This window comes from Lepus europaeus, chromosome 3 (genome assembly GCF_033115175.1).
Source record: "Lepus europaeus isolate LE1 chromosome 3, mLepTim1.pri, whole genome shotgun sequence".
In the NCBI taxonomy this organism is placed as follows: domain Eukaryota; kingdom Metazoa; phylum Chordata; class Mammalia; order Lagomorpha; family Leporidae; genus Lepus; species Lepus europaeus.
Window position 1 is genome coordinate 116065050 of NC_084829.1, and position 16892 is coordinate 116081941.

General features: G+C 37.7%; 1 protein-coding gene across 1 annotated transcript in view; it reads right to left on the reverse strand.

Moving 5' to 3' along the window:
• The window catches only part of ROS1 (ROS proto-oncogene 1, receptor tyrosine kinase), a 222077-nt gene that overhangs the window by 44021 nt on the left and 161164 nt on the right, over nt 1-16892 (reverse strand). Inside the window, exons 29-32 of the mRNA XM_062187254.1 lie at nt 12541-12743; nt 10576-10720; nt 9598-9830; nt 9335-9511 (exon numbers count right to left, since the gene is read on the reverse strand). Coding sequence (XP_062043238.1) covers nt 9335-9511; nt 9598-9830; nt 10576-10720; nt 12541-12743 — 758 coding nt within the window. The remainder of the gene's footprint in view (nt 1-9334; nt 9512-9597; nt 9831-10575; nt 10721-12540; nt 12744-16892) is intronic.

The window sequence follows — 16892 nt, forward strand, 5'->3', positions numbered from 1 at the left end:
GCTGATTGGGTTAAGGAACAAAACCCATCTAGTTACCGCTTACCAGAAACACATCTTTCCAATAATGATGCATACAGACTGAAAGTGAAAGACTGGAAAAAGATATATCATGCCAACAGAAATGAAAAAAGAGCGGGCGTAGCCATCTTAACATCGGATAACATAAATTTTACCACAAAAACTATTAGGAGAGACAAAAAGGGACACTATATAATGATTAAGGGATCCATTCAACAGGAAGATATAACGATTATCAATGTATATGCACCTAATTACAGGGCACCGGTTTATTTAAAAGACTTGTTAAGGGACTTAAAGGGAGACTTAGACCCCAATACAATAGTACCAGGGGATTTTAATACTCCACTCTCAGAGATAGACAGATCAACAGGACAGAAGATCAACAAGGAGACACTAGACTTAAACGACACTATAGCGCAAATGGATCTAACAGATATCTACAGAACTTTTCATCCTACACAGAAAGCATTTACATTTTTCTCAGCAGTACATGGAACCTTCTCTAGGATTGACCACATACTAGGCCATAAAGCAATCTCAGAAAATTCAAAAGAATTAGAATCATACCATGCAGCTTCTCAGAACATAAAGGAATGAAGCTGGAAATTAGCAACTCAGGAATCCCTAGAACATATGCAAACACATGGAAACTGAACAACATGTTCCTGAATGAACAATGGGTTATAGAAGAAATTAAAAGAGAAATCAAAAATTTTCTGGAAGTAAATGAGGATAACAGCACAACATACCAAAACCTATGGGATACAGCAAAAGAAGTGTTAAGAGGAAAGTTTATATCAATAGGTGATATAACAGCACAACATACCAAAACCTATGGGATACAGCAAAAGAAGTGTTAAGAGGAAAGTTTATATCAATAGGTGCCTACATCAAGAAATTGGAAAGGCACCAAATAGATGAGCTTTCAGTTCATCTCAAGGATCTAGAAAATCGGTAGCAAACCAGTCCCAAATCTAGTAGGAGAGGAGAAATAATTAAAACCAGAGAAGAAATCAACAGGATTGAATCCAAAAAAAAAATTACAAAAAATCAGCCAAACAAGGAGCTGTTTTTTTAAAAAAATAAACAAAATTGACACCCCATTGGCCCAACTAACTAAAAAAAGAAAAGATCCAAATCAATAGGATCAGAGATGAAAAATGAAACATAACAACAGACACCACAGAAATAAAAAGAATTATCAGAAATTACTACAAGGACTTGTATGCCAGCAAACAGGGAAATCTATCAGAAATAGATAGATTCCTGGACACATATCCTACCTAAATTGAACCAGGAAGACATAGAAAACCTAAATAGACCCATAACTGAATCAGAAATTGAAACAGTAATAAAGACCCTCCCAACAAAGAAAAGCCCAGGACCGGATGGATTCACTGCTGAATTCTACAAGACATTTAAAGAAGAACTAACTCCAATTCTTCTCAAACTATTCAGAACAATCTAAAAAGAGAGAATCCTCCCAAATTCTTTCTATAAAGCCAGCATCACCTTAATCCCTAAGCCTGAAAAAGATGCAGCATTGAAAGAAAATTACAGACCAATATCCCTGGTGAACATAGATGCAAAAATCCTCAATAAAATTCTGGCCAATAGAATGCAACAACACATTAGAAAGATCATCCACCCAGACCAAGTGGGATTTATCCCTGGTATGCAGGGATGGTTCGTGTTTGCAAAACAATCAATGTGATACACCACATTAACAGACTGCAGAAGAAAAACCATGACAGATGTCCTAAACAACACTCTGGCCTCAGAATCAGCCCTTAAGGCATTCGGATCTGGCTGAAGAGCCCATGAGAGTATTGTAGGCATGGAAAGCCAAGATACCATGGAAAAAAAAAGACCTAAATGGAAGATCTCTGTGAGTGAGATCCCAGTGGAAAGAACGGGGCCATCAAAGAAGGAGGTACCTTTCTCCGAAGGGAGGAGAGAACTTCCACTTTGACTATGACCCTATCGGAATAAGATCAAAGTCAGCGAACTCTAAAGGCTTCCTTAGCCCTGACAACTCATGACTAGAGCCTAGGGAAATTACTGACGCCATGAACAGGAGTGTCAAATTGTTAAGTCAGCAACAGGAGTCACTGTGTACTTACACCCCATGTGGGATCTGTCCTTAATGGGTTGTCCAATGTGAAGTAATGCTATAACTAGTACTGAAACAGTATTTTTACACTTTGTGTTTCTGTGTGGGTGCAAATTAATGAAATCTTTACTTAGTATATACTGAATCGATCTTCTGTATATAAAGATAATTGAAAATGAAAAAAAAAAACTTGGTGTTGAATTGGAAATTGCATAGAAAATTAATCAATTTTTAAAAAAATATCATGTAGGATCTCTGTCCTTAATGTGCTGTACATTGTGATTTAATACTATAACAAGTACTCCAATAGTATTTTTCACTTTGTGTTGCTATGTGAGGGCAAACTGTTGAAATCTTTACTTAATATATACTAAACTGATCTTCTATAAAAAATAAATAAATAAATATAGTTTACCCTTTTATTCTTCTTTCCTTTCTAAAATAATTAATAATTAAAAAGACAAATTCACCCTCATTGCCCATTTCTCAGAGTTTTAATATGGAGTTATGATAGCATGTACAGCTGTCTTTTCATTATGAAGTAGTTTCAAGTTTCTCAGAAATTTTACTAACTAGAAGTCACTCACCAATCTCAAAACCACAGTTTTCATGTGCTCTCATCAACTAATACTGGTAGATGGCTGGATGTAGAATCACTATCTTCCATTTTCATCTTCATGCTTTTCTAAACTATCTATCTGAACATGTGGTGAGCAAGTGTAAAAACATGTGGTGAGCAAGTGGAGAAACAAAAAGCATTGCATTAAAGCATTGCTGTCCTTTGCTCCAAACTTTGAAAGTGTGATGGCTGACTTCATGACTCACATTCCTTCCATAGACTGCACTCAGGTAGGACTGTAAGGGTGAGTCAGTCCTGTGGTTATTTTCTGCATAGCTGGGGTATCTACTCATTCATGGATTCTGACTCTGTCTTCTCATCAGTGAATGAGAAGCTGGAGCATGTAAGCATCATCATCATCTCTCATTTCATTTCTTCCATCTAGGAAATGACCATTACATCCTCCTCTCCTTGACTTTGGACTGAAATGCACTAATTTTATTTAAATCAATGTCTGTAAAAATGCACTCTTCCAATTTCTCCAATTTAAGTGCATTTTTATAAGTTGACTATTTTTTAAAAAGGCAACAAATCATCAGAAATATGATCAAGAGAAAAGTCCAATTAAACTATGGCTTTTAGTTTGCTCAATTAAATATTCAGTGTTGTTCTATATTTTAATAGTTTTTATGTAAAAAGTACAAGGCAATAAGAAATATCATATATAATAAATTTTAAAAACAATTTTCTTTTAAGGAAATAGTGAGGCCATGACTATATTGATTTGTTTAAAAGTAACCACTAAAATAAAACACTCCTAACCAATCTTTCCAAATTCATCGACTTATATAAGCCCATATATAGGCTTCTATATTTACAACATACCATATAATCATAGAAATAACAAGTAGCAGTTATAAAACTTAACAGCCTGTTCTAATTGTTTCACTATAAAAGTCAGTGGAGGCTTCCCTAAGCAGTGAGTTAATAAGATCCACTGATTCCTTAAAATCAGCAGTTATTTTTATTTGGTTAAAGCATAAAGAGTTTGGATAAAAATCAGTTAAAATTTACAAAGCAAGATCTAATTAATTTAGGAGAAACTAGTTTCATATTTTGCTTCTTTCCTGTTACTGCACAACCCTCAAATGGTTGAAAGGATGTTTCTAAAGAGGCTTTGGTTTTTTGTTTATTCATTCTTTGTTTTATGGGAGTATTTTCATGGAATTTAATACAGAGAAACATGCTGATAACATCTAAACTAAGCAAAATGTTATGAAGTTAGTAAAATGTAATTTCCACTATTTTACATAGAGCCTTGCAGGAACAAATTTCTCCAGGAATTTCTCCCATTAGAAGTTAGTCTAGATAGAGGGAGGCGGCAAGATGGCGGAATAGGCAGAGAGCACACTTAGTCCGGGGGGAGAGAAAGTTTAATATAAGTGGAGATACTGCAGGGTCAAGGAAGAGTAGGGGATGAAACAGCAGAGGAAACTCTTCCAGAACTAGTGATTCACAGTGGACCTGCGTGGAGAGCGTGGGAGCCCAAGTTCGGGACACCAGCGGCAGACTCAACGTACCAGCGCTGGAACGCGAGGTGAGCCGAACCTCCATAGCCCGAGATACCAGCGGGCAAGCGGAAAGAGGAGGCTAGAGGGAACGAGGCTTGAAACTTCGTGGGGAAAAGTCACCAGGCTAACTAGAAGAGAGAGAAAAAAAATAAAAAAAGTGACTGATACGGACACAAGTTTCTCTCTCTCCGCTCACCTCTCAAAGGCGAGCAAGACAGAGCAGGCGCCATTTTGGACATACGTCATAAGCAGGGCGACCTCAGGTCTGCACCAGCCCTGAGCCTAGCAGAAAAACCTGACTCTGTGGGGAGGGGTGAAATAACAGGAGATTAGCATCTAACTTGGCAACCCAGTGGGAGACTGCAGGAGAATTGGAGCCCACACTGAGGGCAGCAGAGATTCCCTGTGTGGTCCTTGGGAAAGAGCTTCTGATCTCTGGCTCCTGTGGGTATATCATTTGCCTGCTAACTACCTCCAATTACGTTCAGCTGTGCGGAATTACTTCCCTTTTAAATCAAAAAAAGAAAGAGAGATTTACCACACCTAACCTGGGAGTGTCATCTTTGACAAACCCTCAACCCTGAGGAACCAAACACAGCTCTCAGTCCACACTCATCTCAAGCCTCTAAGGCTCCACTGAAAGCAGACAGTCCACTTAATATAGAGCCATAGTGTAACAAGAAAAAACACCACAGTGAAGAAACCAAATATCTCCAACATGCCAAACAACAAACGCAAAAACCAAGCTAACAAGAACAAGGAAGAAACTATGACGCCCCCAAATGAAAAAGACACCCCAATTCAAGATTATGAAGATGATGAGATCGAAGAAATGCAAGAAGCGGATCTCAAAAAATTGATAAGAACATTAAGAAGTTCTCAAAAACAAATTCTTGAACTACAGAAATCCTTCATGGACAAGATAGAAAATCTCTCTCGTGAAAGTGAAATATTAAGGAGGAATCAAAATGAAATGAAACAACTAGTGGAACAAGAAATGGTGATTGTGACAAGAAATCATAATGAAATGAAGAGTTCAATAGATCAAATGACAAACACATTAGAGAGCCTTAAAAACAGAATGGGCAAAGCAGAAGAGAGAATATCAGACTTAGAAGACAGAGAACAGGAAAGGAAACAGGCAAACCAAAGAAAAGAAGAAGAAATTAGAAATCTAAAAAATATTGTCGGGAATCTACAGGATACTATTAAAAAACCCAACATTCGGGTTCTAGGAGTTCCTGAAGGCATGGAGAGGGAGAAAGGATTAGAAGGCATTTTCAGTGAGATACTAGCAGAAAATTTCCCAGGTTTGGAGAAGGACAGAGGCATCTTAGTACAGGAAGCTTATAGAACCCCTAATAAACATGACCAAAAGAGATCCTCACCACGACATGTTGTAATCAAACTCACCACAGTGAAACATAAAGAAAAGATCCTAAAAGGTGCAAGAGAGAAACGTCAGATCACTCTTAGAGGATCTCCAATTAGACTCACAGCAGACTTCTCATCAGAAACCCTACAAGCTAGAAGGGAATGGCGAGACATAGCCCAGGTACTAAGAGAGAAAAACTGCCAGCCCAGAATACTATATCCTGCAAAGCTCTCATTTGTGAATGAAGGTGAAATTAAGACTTTTCATAGCAAACAGAAACTGAAAGAATTTGTTGCCACTCATCCTGCCCTGCAAAAGATGCTTAAAGATGTCTTACACACAGAAACACAGAAACATGGTCACCAATATGAAAGAAGGTAAAGGAAGGAAACCTCACAGCAAAAGATCACAGGAAGCTCAATTTCTCTTTGACATAGAATTAAACTCTGATGCTCTGTTAAAGCAATGTGTTAAAGTAATCTATTATGTTCTCTTGATGTCTGTTAAATTCTAATTGTTCAAAAACAGCTGAATTTTTATTAAGAGCTATGGGTTATTTAAATATGTGCTTTTTTCAAAAATTTGAATAATCACCTTGTAACAATGATCAAATTTGGTCTATGTTATGTCATGATTTTAAGAAATCTTATTTCAACCAGATATTTTGGATTTTGAGCCTTCTTGGCATTCTTGACAGGCATTCAAAAAATCAAAGTTTCAAACAATCTGGTCTCTAAAATTTCCAGTAAATCCTGAACTTTGGTTTTTCCAGTTGGGGCCCAACTGAAAAAATCGAAGGACCTATGTCTCTCATCTTATAGAGACACCAACTAATCAGGCTATTTGGAGTTTATTAGAAGGACTGTGAAGATGTGATGTGGTACCAGACTTTAAGTTTCTATAATGGAAAATGCTATTAATACGAATGTTTGAGAATTAAAAAGTCTAATGATCTTGTGTTACTAGACATGATAGTTATCTTAATGAGAAAGCCCCAGAGGCTTAAAGGGTTAAATACTTGTAAAATCCTACAGGTACTTTCAAAAATACTGTGAAGTAAGCAAGTGCCTCTTGTTGGTTGATGAGTTTATAATTTTAAACATGGCGACTTAAAGTCTTTTGTCATCCACAGTTATATATGATCTGCTGCTCATAAAACTAAAGCGTTGTTGGTTCTGTGTTTAGCTGTCCTCCTATAGGTTCCTATGGACTTTTTCCAGCCACTTTTATTGTGTTCAGTACTTTGGGATGGCTCTGTAAACAGATGAAGCCAATAATGTATTAACAGTACCAACTGAGAGAAAGTATGGTTAACTGAGGTTACTAAAAACAAAAAGCAATTCAAATCAATTGGCAATCTACAAAAAGAGTTAAAGATTTTAAAATCTATTATTAAAATTGCTATATTGGTCTATTATGCTATATTATATGTGTGTACATATTGTATGTCCACATGGGGAAATTTTATTAAGAGTTTTATTTTAAATGGCTTATAGATAAGATTGTCCATAAATTTAAGCTGCTAAAATCAATCAAAGATACATTTTAATTTGTGGGACCTGAATCTGTGTATCATATGTTTTAGACTTGTTGGTAGAAAGAAACTAAAAACATTTTAGATGGTTGTGCTTAAGTTTACTGGCTAAACAAACTACACCATGTTAGATATTTAAGAGGTGTTTTCAAATACATGATTCTTAAAATTTATAGAAGGCATTGGACCTTCTGGTAAATGTTTTCTTAAGTTGTTATCTAATGGTTGAAACGGTTTGCTAAGTATTCATGTGATATTGCTATTGTCAGCAAGCGATCTAGGACTTGCTCCCTCATTTCTCTATTCTAAGCCCAACTTCTTCTTTCATTTCTCTATTCTCTTCAAGGTAGGAAACTAATTCTATTATGAAGGAATCTGTAGGATGCACAATTTAATCTTTAGACCTTATAAAAGAGATGGCTAACATTTTTCTGTAATAGCATAGCCAAAATAAGAACTTAAATAATAATCTCATAGCTAGATTCACTTCGCCATCAGCGAAATATACAGTAAGTAGAAAAAACCTCCCTTTCAGACCAAAGGGAAAGAAAGTTTTAAAGTGAGAATATAATTTTCCTCATGGGCATTGTCTACCTTAGAAAAACTACTACAGAACATGCCTGTGAATACAGACTTGTAGTTCAGGCCACCGAAGATTAGAGATGGGAAACGGGCACTCCCTTGACTTGCATCCTCTGGTCTGCTTTAACACAAACCAGGAGGAAAAGAAAGCTAGGCATCAGAAGCAATGGGTGGCAGGGCTATTAATGGCTGATCTGTACAGTGATCTGCCCTCAAGGAGACCCAACAGGCCAGTCCACTGCAGTGGCTTTCAATGTGGTAAGCCTGGGCTTCAGCAGAAGTCAGCTTGTGAAGAGCCCTGGCAGCTCGGCCAAGAGTTGGATCACTGGAAATGGACCTGTCCTGGAATCGAAGGACGCCCAGGTCAGAGCCACAGATCTTATTGGCTCTAAGCTGAAAAGCCCTTCACTCAGCCCAACTTCCAAAGTGACCACTGCAGCTGAGGGGATGGTCAAGTATGGTCAGCAACATTGCAGGCAGAACTGTAAATTTCTTGTTAAAGATGCCACCTGCCTTTACCTGGCCAGCTATCCTCCCAGCCCAGCCAAGTAATGAAAGTCAACAGAGTGCCTTCCCCTAGGAGGTTCACACCTCCCTTAGGATATACCCCATGTGAAGAGATAGATAGGTCTGGGCCTCTTAACTTACAAGGCCTAAAGCCCACCAGATTATTATCAAGCCCCTTCTATCAGGTTCTATTTGCCTCTCAATCAGAAAACTTAATTGTAGCTTAGACAGCACCTTTCTTAGCTCCTCTAATAATGACTCTGTCCTTTGTTCTAGGCCCTGTCTAGTGCACTTGGGCCTCATTCCTTTGTAATCATAACCTCTACTCTACCACCAATGGCTCTACTCACAACATGTGTGTACTGATGGTCCTCTTCCCCACTTAATGCTGTATAATTGTTCAAACCTGGTAAATGCCACTCTTAGGATCATTGGTTACTATCCTCACTCTGTCTTTTATGACCTTGTCTAAATATGATCAGAGACGGCAAACTTGGAAGGCGTCCATAGCCTTGGCAACTCATGACGACAGCCTAGGATGGTTACTGGCGCCATAAACTAGAGTGTCAATTTGTTGGGTCAACAACAGGAGCCACTGTGCACTTGCTCCTCATGTGGGATCTCTGTCCTTAATGTGCTGTACATTGTGATTTAATGCTATAACTAGTACTCAAACAGTATGTTTCACTTTGTGTTTCTATGTGGGTGCAAACTGTTGAAATCTTTATACTAAATTGATCTTCTGTATATAAAGAGAATTGAAAATGAATCTTGATGCAAATGGAAGGGGAGAGGGAGCGGGAGAGGGGAGGGTTGCGGGTGGGAGGGAAGTTATGGGGGGGGGGGAAGCCATTGTAATCCATAAGCTGTACACTGGAAATTTATATTCATTAAATAAAAGTTAAAAAAAAAAAGAAGTTAGTCTAGATAATTTACTGCTTATACATGCCAAACCTACATCAATGAAATTTGTAAAACAAATTGGTGATTTTCTCAACAGAATGCTCTTGACACATGAAGACCTCCCAATTTATTGTAAATCATAAAATAAATGTTTTCACAAAAAGTCTACCTTCTGGAGTTCAAACCAAAATCGGACAAGGTTAACATTAGATGGAGCCTTCCAATCTAATTGTAGACTAGTGTTCTCTGGAACCAAGGCATAAGGTTTTTCTGGTGTGTCGAACATTTTGACAGTGACAGGATGACTCTCAGTACACCACATTTCCTCCGAGTGACAGGCTAGAACCTTTTTGTAGAAAAAAAAAATTGCTTAACCTTTTCAGAATCATGTTCTTGAGAATGGCAATAAACAGAGCCCTATACACTCTGTACCTTTAACACATATTGCTGTCCACCAGACAGTCCAGGAACAAGGAAAGCAAGCCTTCCATTGGGAAATTCGCTCTGTCTTTGAGGAGTCTCAGGAATTCGGGCCAGATGTGAGATTGCCAACTGATAGCGTACTGACTCCTTAGGACCATTTGGCTTGTGAGATTCTCTCCAGGATATAAGGAGGCTGGTGTCTGATAGTACGGTAGCATTAATGAGGAAAACTGCCTCTGGTACTGAAATAAAGAGTAATGAATGATAAGGGATTCTGCAACCATACTGAAAAGTGAAAAGAAATGAGGGAGCCTTAGCTGAGGAAAAATTATATCACATGGGCAGAATTAGTAACAGGAGCTCAGAAGAAAAACCAACCTCTTGTAGAATAATAAGTTTACAAGGAACCTGAAAGGCTTATTTTGCCCAATGACCATTCTCTGACTCCAGCTCAATGACATGGCCAAGGATGAACAAATTCATTCTGGTGACTATTGTGACTGTCATCAGAGATGTCTAAAAGAACTGCATCACTTCATTATAATCATCACATTTACAGATCCTAGACCTATTTTAAGGGACTGATGTCATAATACTTTAAATCTCAATGGCCTCAATACACTTCCCACGGAGTAAGGCTTGGTTCCCCTTCATTTCATCTCACATTGACAGACATAGGAATGGGAAGAGAGTGACACTGTGTGGTAAGACTCAAGAATGTGTCTCTTGGTCAAACTACTGATTCTGCTGTTTTCACTTTCAAGTTGATTTCCATTTTGGTAGAATATTATTCATCATCTTCAAGAGTTAGAGTACAAGTCAGGTCATTAGAATATTTTTCTACAGATACATTTCTCTTATTAAATTTAAAAATGCACTAATAAAGGTTACTTAACATTTGTATAAAATATACAGACATTCATTTTACATATAACACATATAACACATAATTCTACTCCAGGAAACCATAGCAAATCCACAACTTACCTCCACTTTCAGTTTTAACCCAAATCTCCTTTCCCATAGGTAACTGTTCCAAAGGATCTGAATAGTAATTCTTCACAGCTATCTGTATCACATAAGTGGAAAATGGTTGTAAACCTTCAATAAGGGCTATCTTGTCCTGAAATTCCTGCAATTAATTTTCAAAATGAATACTTCATCAAATATTTTATACAAATGGGTAGAAAGCATTTAATCAACATGGGAAAAATTGAAAAAATGCCAAATAATTAATTTATCTTAAAATTATTCATTATTAATAACAATGTCACTTCCTAATCAACCCACACAAGAGTTGTTTTGGTATCTCCCAGAATAAATGCCAATGATCAGCATCCCTCAGCAAATTTTGTGACATAACTCAATTCAAATAGGAAGGTAAATAACAGAAGACTATTTCGTTAGCATTACACTGGAAATTCAACAAGATGATATTGTAAGGCTGTGACACATGAGTAAATACAATAAAAGATTAAGCTATATAATTTAAAAATTATTAGAAATAAAGTTTATAGGACCAGCATTGTAGTGTAGCAGGTAAAGCCATATGGGTGCCTGTTCAAGTCCCGGCTGCTCCACTTTCAAACCAACTCCCTGATAATGCTCCTGGAAAAAGCAATGAAAAATGGCCAAAGTGTTTGGGCTCCTGCCATCCATGTGGGAGACCCAGATAAAGCTCCTGGCTCCTGGCTTCAGCCTGGCTCAGCAAGGGCTGTTGTGGCCATCTGGAGACTGAACCAGCAGGTGGAAGGTTTCTCTCTCTCAGGTGGAAGGTTTCTCTCTCTCTCTCTCTCTCTCTCTCTCTCTCTCTATATATATATATATATATATATATACATATATATAATATATAATATGTAGAATATATATGTATATATATTAAAATATATATTTAAAATAAATAATTTTTTTAAAAAATGAAATAAACTTTAAGGGAGCAAAAAAGATTTTACTTAGACCAATGGCTCTCAACTGTTATTGTAATTTGGAATATTCTGATAAGTTCAAGGATTGATAATGCCTGCTTGGGTTTCATCCCCAACAGAGATTCTGACAGAATTGTCTTATTAGACCCATATTAATCAATGTAAAGACAATACAATAGATTAGCTCTAGTAACAGAAGTGCTCAATACCTCAAACCCAATTTTGGCTGGTTAAATGATTCAGCATGTCTCTGAAGTGACAGCTTTTAGAAATTTGTAAAGAAAGGTTAAAACAGATGAAAGAGGGAAAAAGTCACACGTAGTTTATGGCAAAGCATATGGTGCTTGATGTCCAACAGACAATGGTCAATTTTACCTTTTCAATTGGTAAATTGAAGCCAAAGAAGATAATGAATGTAGATGATTCCATCACTAGGATAAGTGAATCACTAAAGTTAATAATGAATGACTACTGACAATTCATTCATTCACTCAAGAAATATCCAGTGAGTGCTAGACAGTGCCAAGTACCAGGTGAGGTGCTAGAGCTACAGTGATGAATAAAATTAGACACAGTGCTTGGATAACAGAGCATTTCAAGACGTACAGGAATGGCATACAAAAACATAACACACAATTCTTATATTAGATTAATGCAATGGAGAAGAGGCTTATGGCATTGTCTTTCATTTCCAATTCATTTCTTATTCCTCATTTTTCAGTCTCCTCGATAGGCCACAAAAACAAGTCTCTATCACTCTCAGGTAGTATCACTTTCAGGATACTCAAGAAATTGTTACCATGGCAATCTATCAGCTCATCAATGTCAATCTACTTCCTTGAAGCTTAATTCCAGACAAGAAGACTAGAACACTGTTATGTTCTGACAAAACACTGGCTGTAAGAATTTGCATAATACTGCATTTCAGAACACATGTGAAATACTTTTCTGTAGTTGATAATTCTATATCCAAACAAATGAATCTTGTGAAAAAAAAAACAAAGACCACTAGCTCCAATCTTACCAGCATTCTATATTTCCAGCCAGAGCTGTTTCTCTCATCCTTAACTTCTGTGTAATAAACCATGTATGTTGGAGTAGGGCTGGTGATGCCGTACCATATGAGGTTTGTCTTGGCAGGAGGTAATCTAATTGTGATGCTAGTGTTAGTGGCATTAAGTATAGTTGGTTCTTCAATGTCCAAAGATAGAGACAGAAATGCTTTATCTAAAACAAACAAAAAAATTAAATACACACATCCACATGTATATGAGAGGAACAGCAAATTTTTTAAACATCAAAGGTAATAGCAAAGGCTAGAAAGAAATTTGTAAAACATGAATAAAATTTTCTTGTGAGGATAAATGTGAAAATGATTTTAAAATGATTTTTTTGAAGAATCAAAAATGGCCGCATCTTGACACTGTGTGTGGCAGACACTGCTAGATTCTACCCAATATTCTCTTGCTATTTGTCAAATTTATGTCTGATAGTGTTTAGTATGCCATGCCCAGAGGAAAACACTCCATTTCTGGAGTTCAATGGCAGCTGGGGCAATCATGTGACACATACAGTCTGGCACTGAGATGTAATGTGGGTGGCTGCTCAATGGGCTTTCACATTCTGCCCAACCCTTCACATAGGCAGTTTCCTTGGGCTAGAATGATCTTCCTCACCTACAAACCCTTACTTAGGGCTCAGTTCTTGCATCATCTTGCTTCCTACTTAACCCAGAGGAGGAGCATCTCCTTTGTGTTCCCAACACACCTCCAGAGTTCTTCCATCACATCACCAGTCATTTTAATTCCGGTTTTCCTTTTCCTTTTAGTGCTTTTTTTCCTTTTTCTGTCACTAGAATGTAGCCACTTGGGCTGAAACTGTGTTTAATTTATCTTTGTTCCTTCAGAGACTCAGGAGGGTGCCTGACACATGAGGTACTTAATAAATGTTGTTGGTCTGTATTAATTTGTGCTCTCAGAATATAAAATGCATCCATTGCATTCAACAAGTAAAGAGCTTATAAGGAAGATGTCTAAGTCCTAAATGACTTGACCAAACAGCTCCATCACTCACTGACCTTGAGCCCTGGGGAAGGTTACTCCAGCTCTTCTGTAAACAAAGACCACAACCAGTTTCACAGATATTTATTTATTAATCTATCGCTAGTACATAGGAGAGTTCTCTCTGACTTTATGACTTTCAAATAAATACAAAATAATACAAATTTTAAAAATAAACTTCAGCTATTACTATCATCATTAGATAGACCATAGAAAAATTCTGCTACGGCCTGGGAAAGCAGAAATTGGCCCAAGTCCTTGGGCCCCTGCACTTGTGTGAGAGACCCGAAAGAAGCTCCTGGCTCCTGGCTTCAGAATGGCACAGCTCCAGCTGTTACAGCCATTTGGGAAGTGAACCAGGAGATAGAAGACCTTTCTCTCTGTCTTTCCCTGCCTCTGTCTATAACTCTTTCTCTCAGATAAATAAATAAATCTTTAAAAAATAATATTAATACCACATCACGAATTTCCTGTAACAGGGAATAACCGAAGGAGCTTGTGAACCTAATTTGAAAACATTTGAAAGACACGGAGGTGTGGAGAAGGGTAATTTCACCAAAGTTACAAAATAGGCCATTCTCCAGTTCAGTCAACATTTATCCAAGAGTACCAAATTTCTGCAAATTTCAGGTCTAAACTGATAATGGGATGGTCATGTTAACAACCAAAGTAGCCGGCGCCGCAGCTCAATAGGCTAATCCTCCGCCTAGCGGCGCCGGCACACCAAGTTCTAGTCCTCGTCGGGGCGCCGGATTCTGTCCCGGTTGCCCCTCTTCCAGTCCAGCTCTCTGCTATGGCCCGGGAGTACAGTTGAGGATGGCCCAAGTGTTTGGGCCCTGCACCCCATGGGAGACCAGGAGAAGCACCTGGCTCCTGCCTTTGGATCAGCGCGGTGCACCGGCCGCAGCGCGCCGGCCGTGGCGGCCATTGGTGGATGAACCAATGGCAAAGGAAGATCTTTCTCTCTGTCTCTCTCTCTCTCTGTCCACTCTGCCTGTCAAAAATAAAAAAAATAAAATAAAATAAAAAAAAAAACAAAGTAATAATGTGATTCAATGGTCATTGCTACTTTTTTCACTTGTTTTTATTTAATGGATATGGTATGACATATTGAAGTGTTGGAAATATGATTAATGACAGGAAAACAAGTTTTCCCCATGTTTTCTCTTTAGCTTTTATCTCACATATTTCAAAGATTTAAATGCCTAAGGAGAAAAGGGAGCAATGTAACTGGTAATTGCTTAAGATTTCCAGCAGATGGAGGTAAAGTACTCTTAATGTACCTAGAAAGTTTCAAAATAAAATTGACTTTCTTCAAAGAAAATAATGAGAATATTACATTAATCATATTTTAATGAGTTCCTGTTACAAAAACTCCTGCTACTCTAGTACTTCTATTTTTGAGGTTGTGCATGTATTTCGTTTGTTTGTGCATGTATGTGTATTAGTGTGTGCGCATGTATGTGTTCTTGTTTGTGTGTGGTAGGTTGTATGTGTGTGTTATTCAACTTCAAACAGATATTGCATGGACTTTTTAAAATAGACTTTATTCATGTAGTATAGTTTTAGACTGACACAAAATTGAGATGAAGGTACAAAGATTTCCCACGTATCTCCCACCTCACACATGCACAGTCTCCCCCACCAGCAATAGCTTCTACAATAATGACACGTTTGTTGGAATCCATACTGATACATCAGTGTCACACAAATTCCATAGTCCATATTAGGGTTTACACTTCTGTTGTACATCTTACAGGTTTGTACAAGGGTATAGTGACGTGTCCACAATACAGATTCAGACAGAGCAGTCTTACTGCCATAAAAATCTCTTTGCTATGCCTAGTCATTCCTCCTTCAGCTATCCCACCCCAGAAACCACTAATCTTATTATTGCCTCTGCAGTTTTTACTTTTCAAGAATGTCATGTGATTGGAATCCTACAGTATGTAGTTTTTTCAAATGAATTCTTTCACTTATTACTTCTATGTACCTAAGTTTCTTCCATACTTTCTCATGGCTTCATATCTCATTTCTTTTTAACTCTAGATAGTGTCCATTGTTTAAGTGTATTAAAGTTGATTTATGCATTCATCTACAAAAGGACATCTTAATTGCTTTCAAGTTTTGGCAATTATAAATAAACTTTTATAAACAACCATGGACTGGTTTTTGTACAGAGATATATTTTCAATTCATTTAAGTAAATATAATGAGCATGATTTATGGATCATACGTTAAGATTCTGTTTAGTTTTCTAGGAAATTGCCAAATTGGAGTCCCAATTCAAGTCCCAGCTGGTACAAATCTAATCCAGTTTTTCCTGATAATGCACCTGGGAATGCAGCAAAAGTCAGACCAAGTGAATGGGCCCTTGCCACCCATGGGGAAGACCAGGATGGAGTACCTGCTTCCTGACTTCAGCATGGCCCAGCCTTGGCTGTTGCAGTCATTTGAGGAGTGAACCAATGAAAGGGAAGATTCTCTCTCTCTCTCTCTCTCTCTCTCTCTCTCCTGTTAGCCTTTCAAATAAATCTTTTTTAAAAAAAGAAATAGCCAAGCTGCTTTCCAAATTGTCTGTACCAGTTTACATTTCCACCAGTGATCATAAGTAATGATTATCTAACATCCTTGCCAATATTTGGTGCTATCAATATTCTGGATTTTGATAATTCTAATAAGTATGTAGTATTGTTTATTTTTGTCTTAATTTGAGTTCCCTGATGACATATGATTTGAAACATTTTTATGTCTTACCATGCATAATCTGAATGACCACTTTTTATATCTTCTTGAACTGTCTTTAAGGTCTTTGGCCAATTTATTTTTAAAGAATTATTTTATTTATTTGAAAGACAGATTACAGAGAGAGGCAGAGACAGAAAGAGGTCTTCCATTCCACTGGTTCACACCCCAAATGACCACAACAGCCAGAGTTGAGTGGATCCAAAGCCAGGAACCAGGAGCTTCTTCCAGGTCTCCCACATGAGTGAAAGTGGCCAATCACTTGGGCCATCTTCTACTGCTTTCCCAGGCCATAGCAGAGAGCTGGATAGCAAGAGGAGTATCCAGGACTCAAACCGGTACCCTTATGGGATGCTGGCACTGCAGGCTGGGGCTTTAATCCACTGCACCACAGTGCTGGCCCCTGGTCAAATTTTTTTAACTTTTATTTAATAAATATGAATTTCCTACGTACAACTTTTGGGTTGTAACAGCTTTTCCCCCCCATAACCTCCCTCCCACCCACAACCCTCTCATCTCCCACTCCCTCTCCCATCCCATTCACATCAAGATTCATTTTCAATTATCTTAT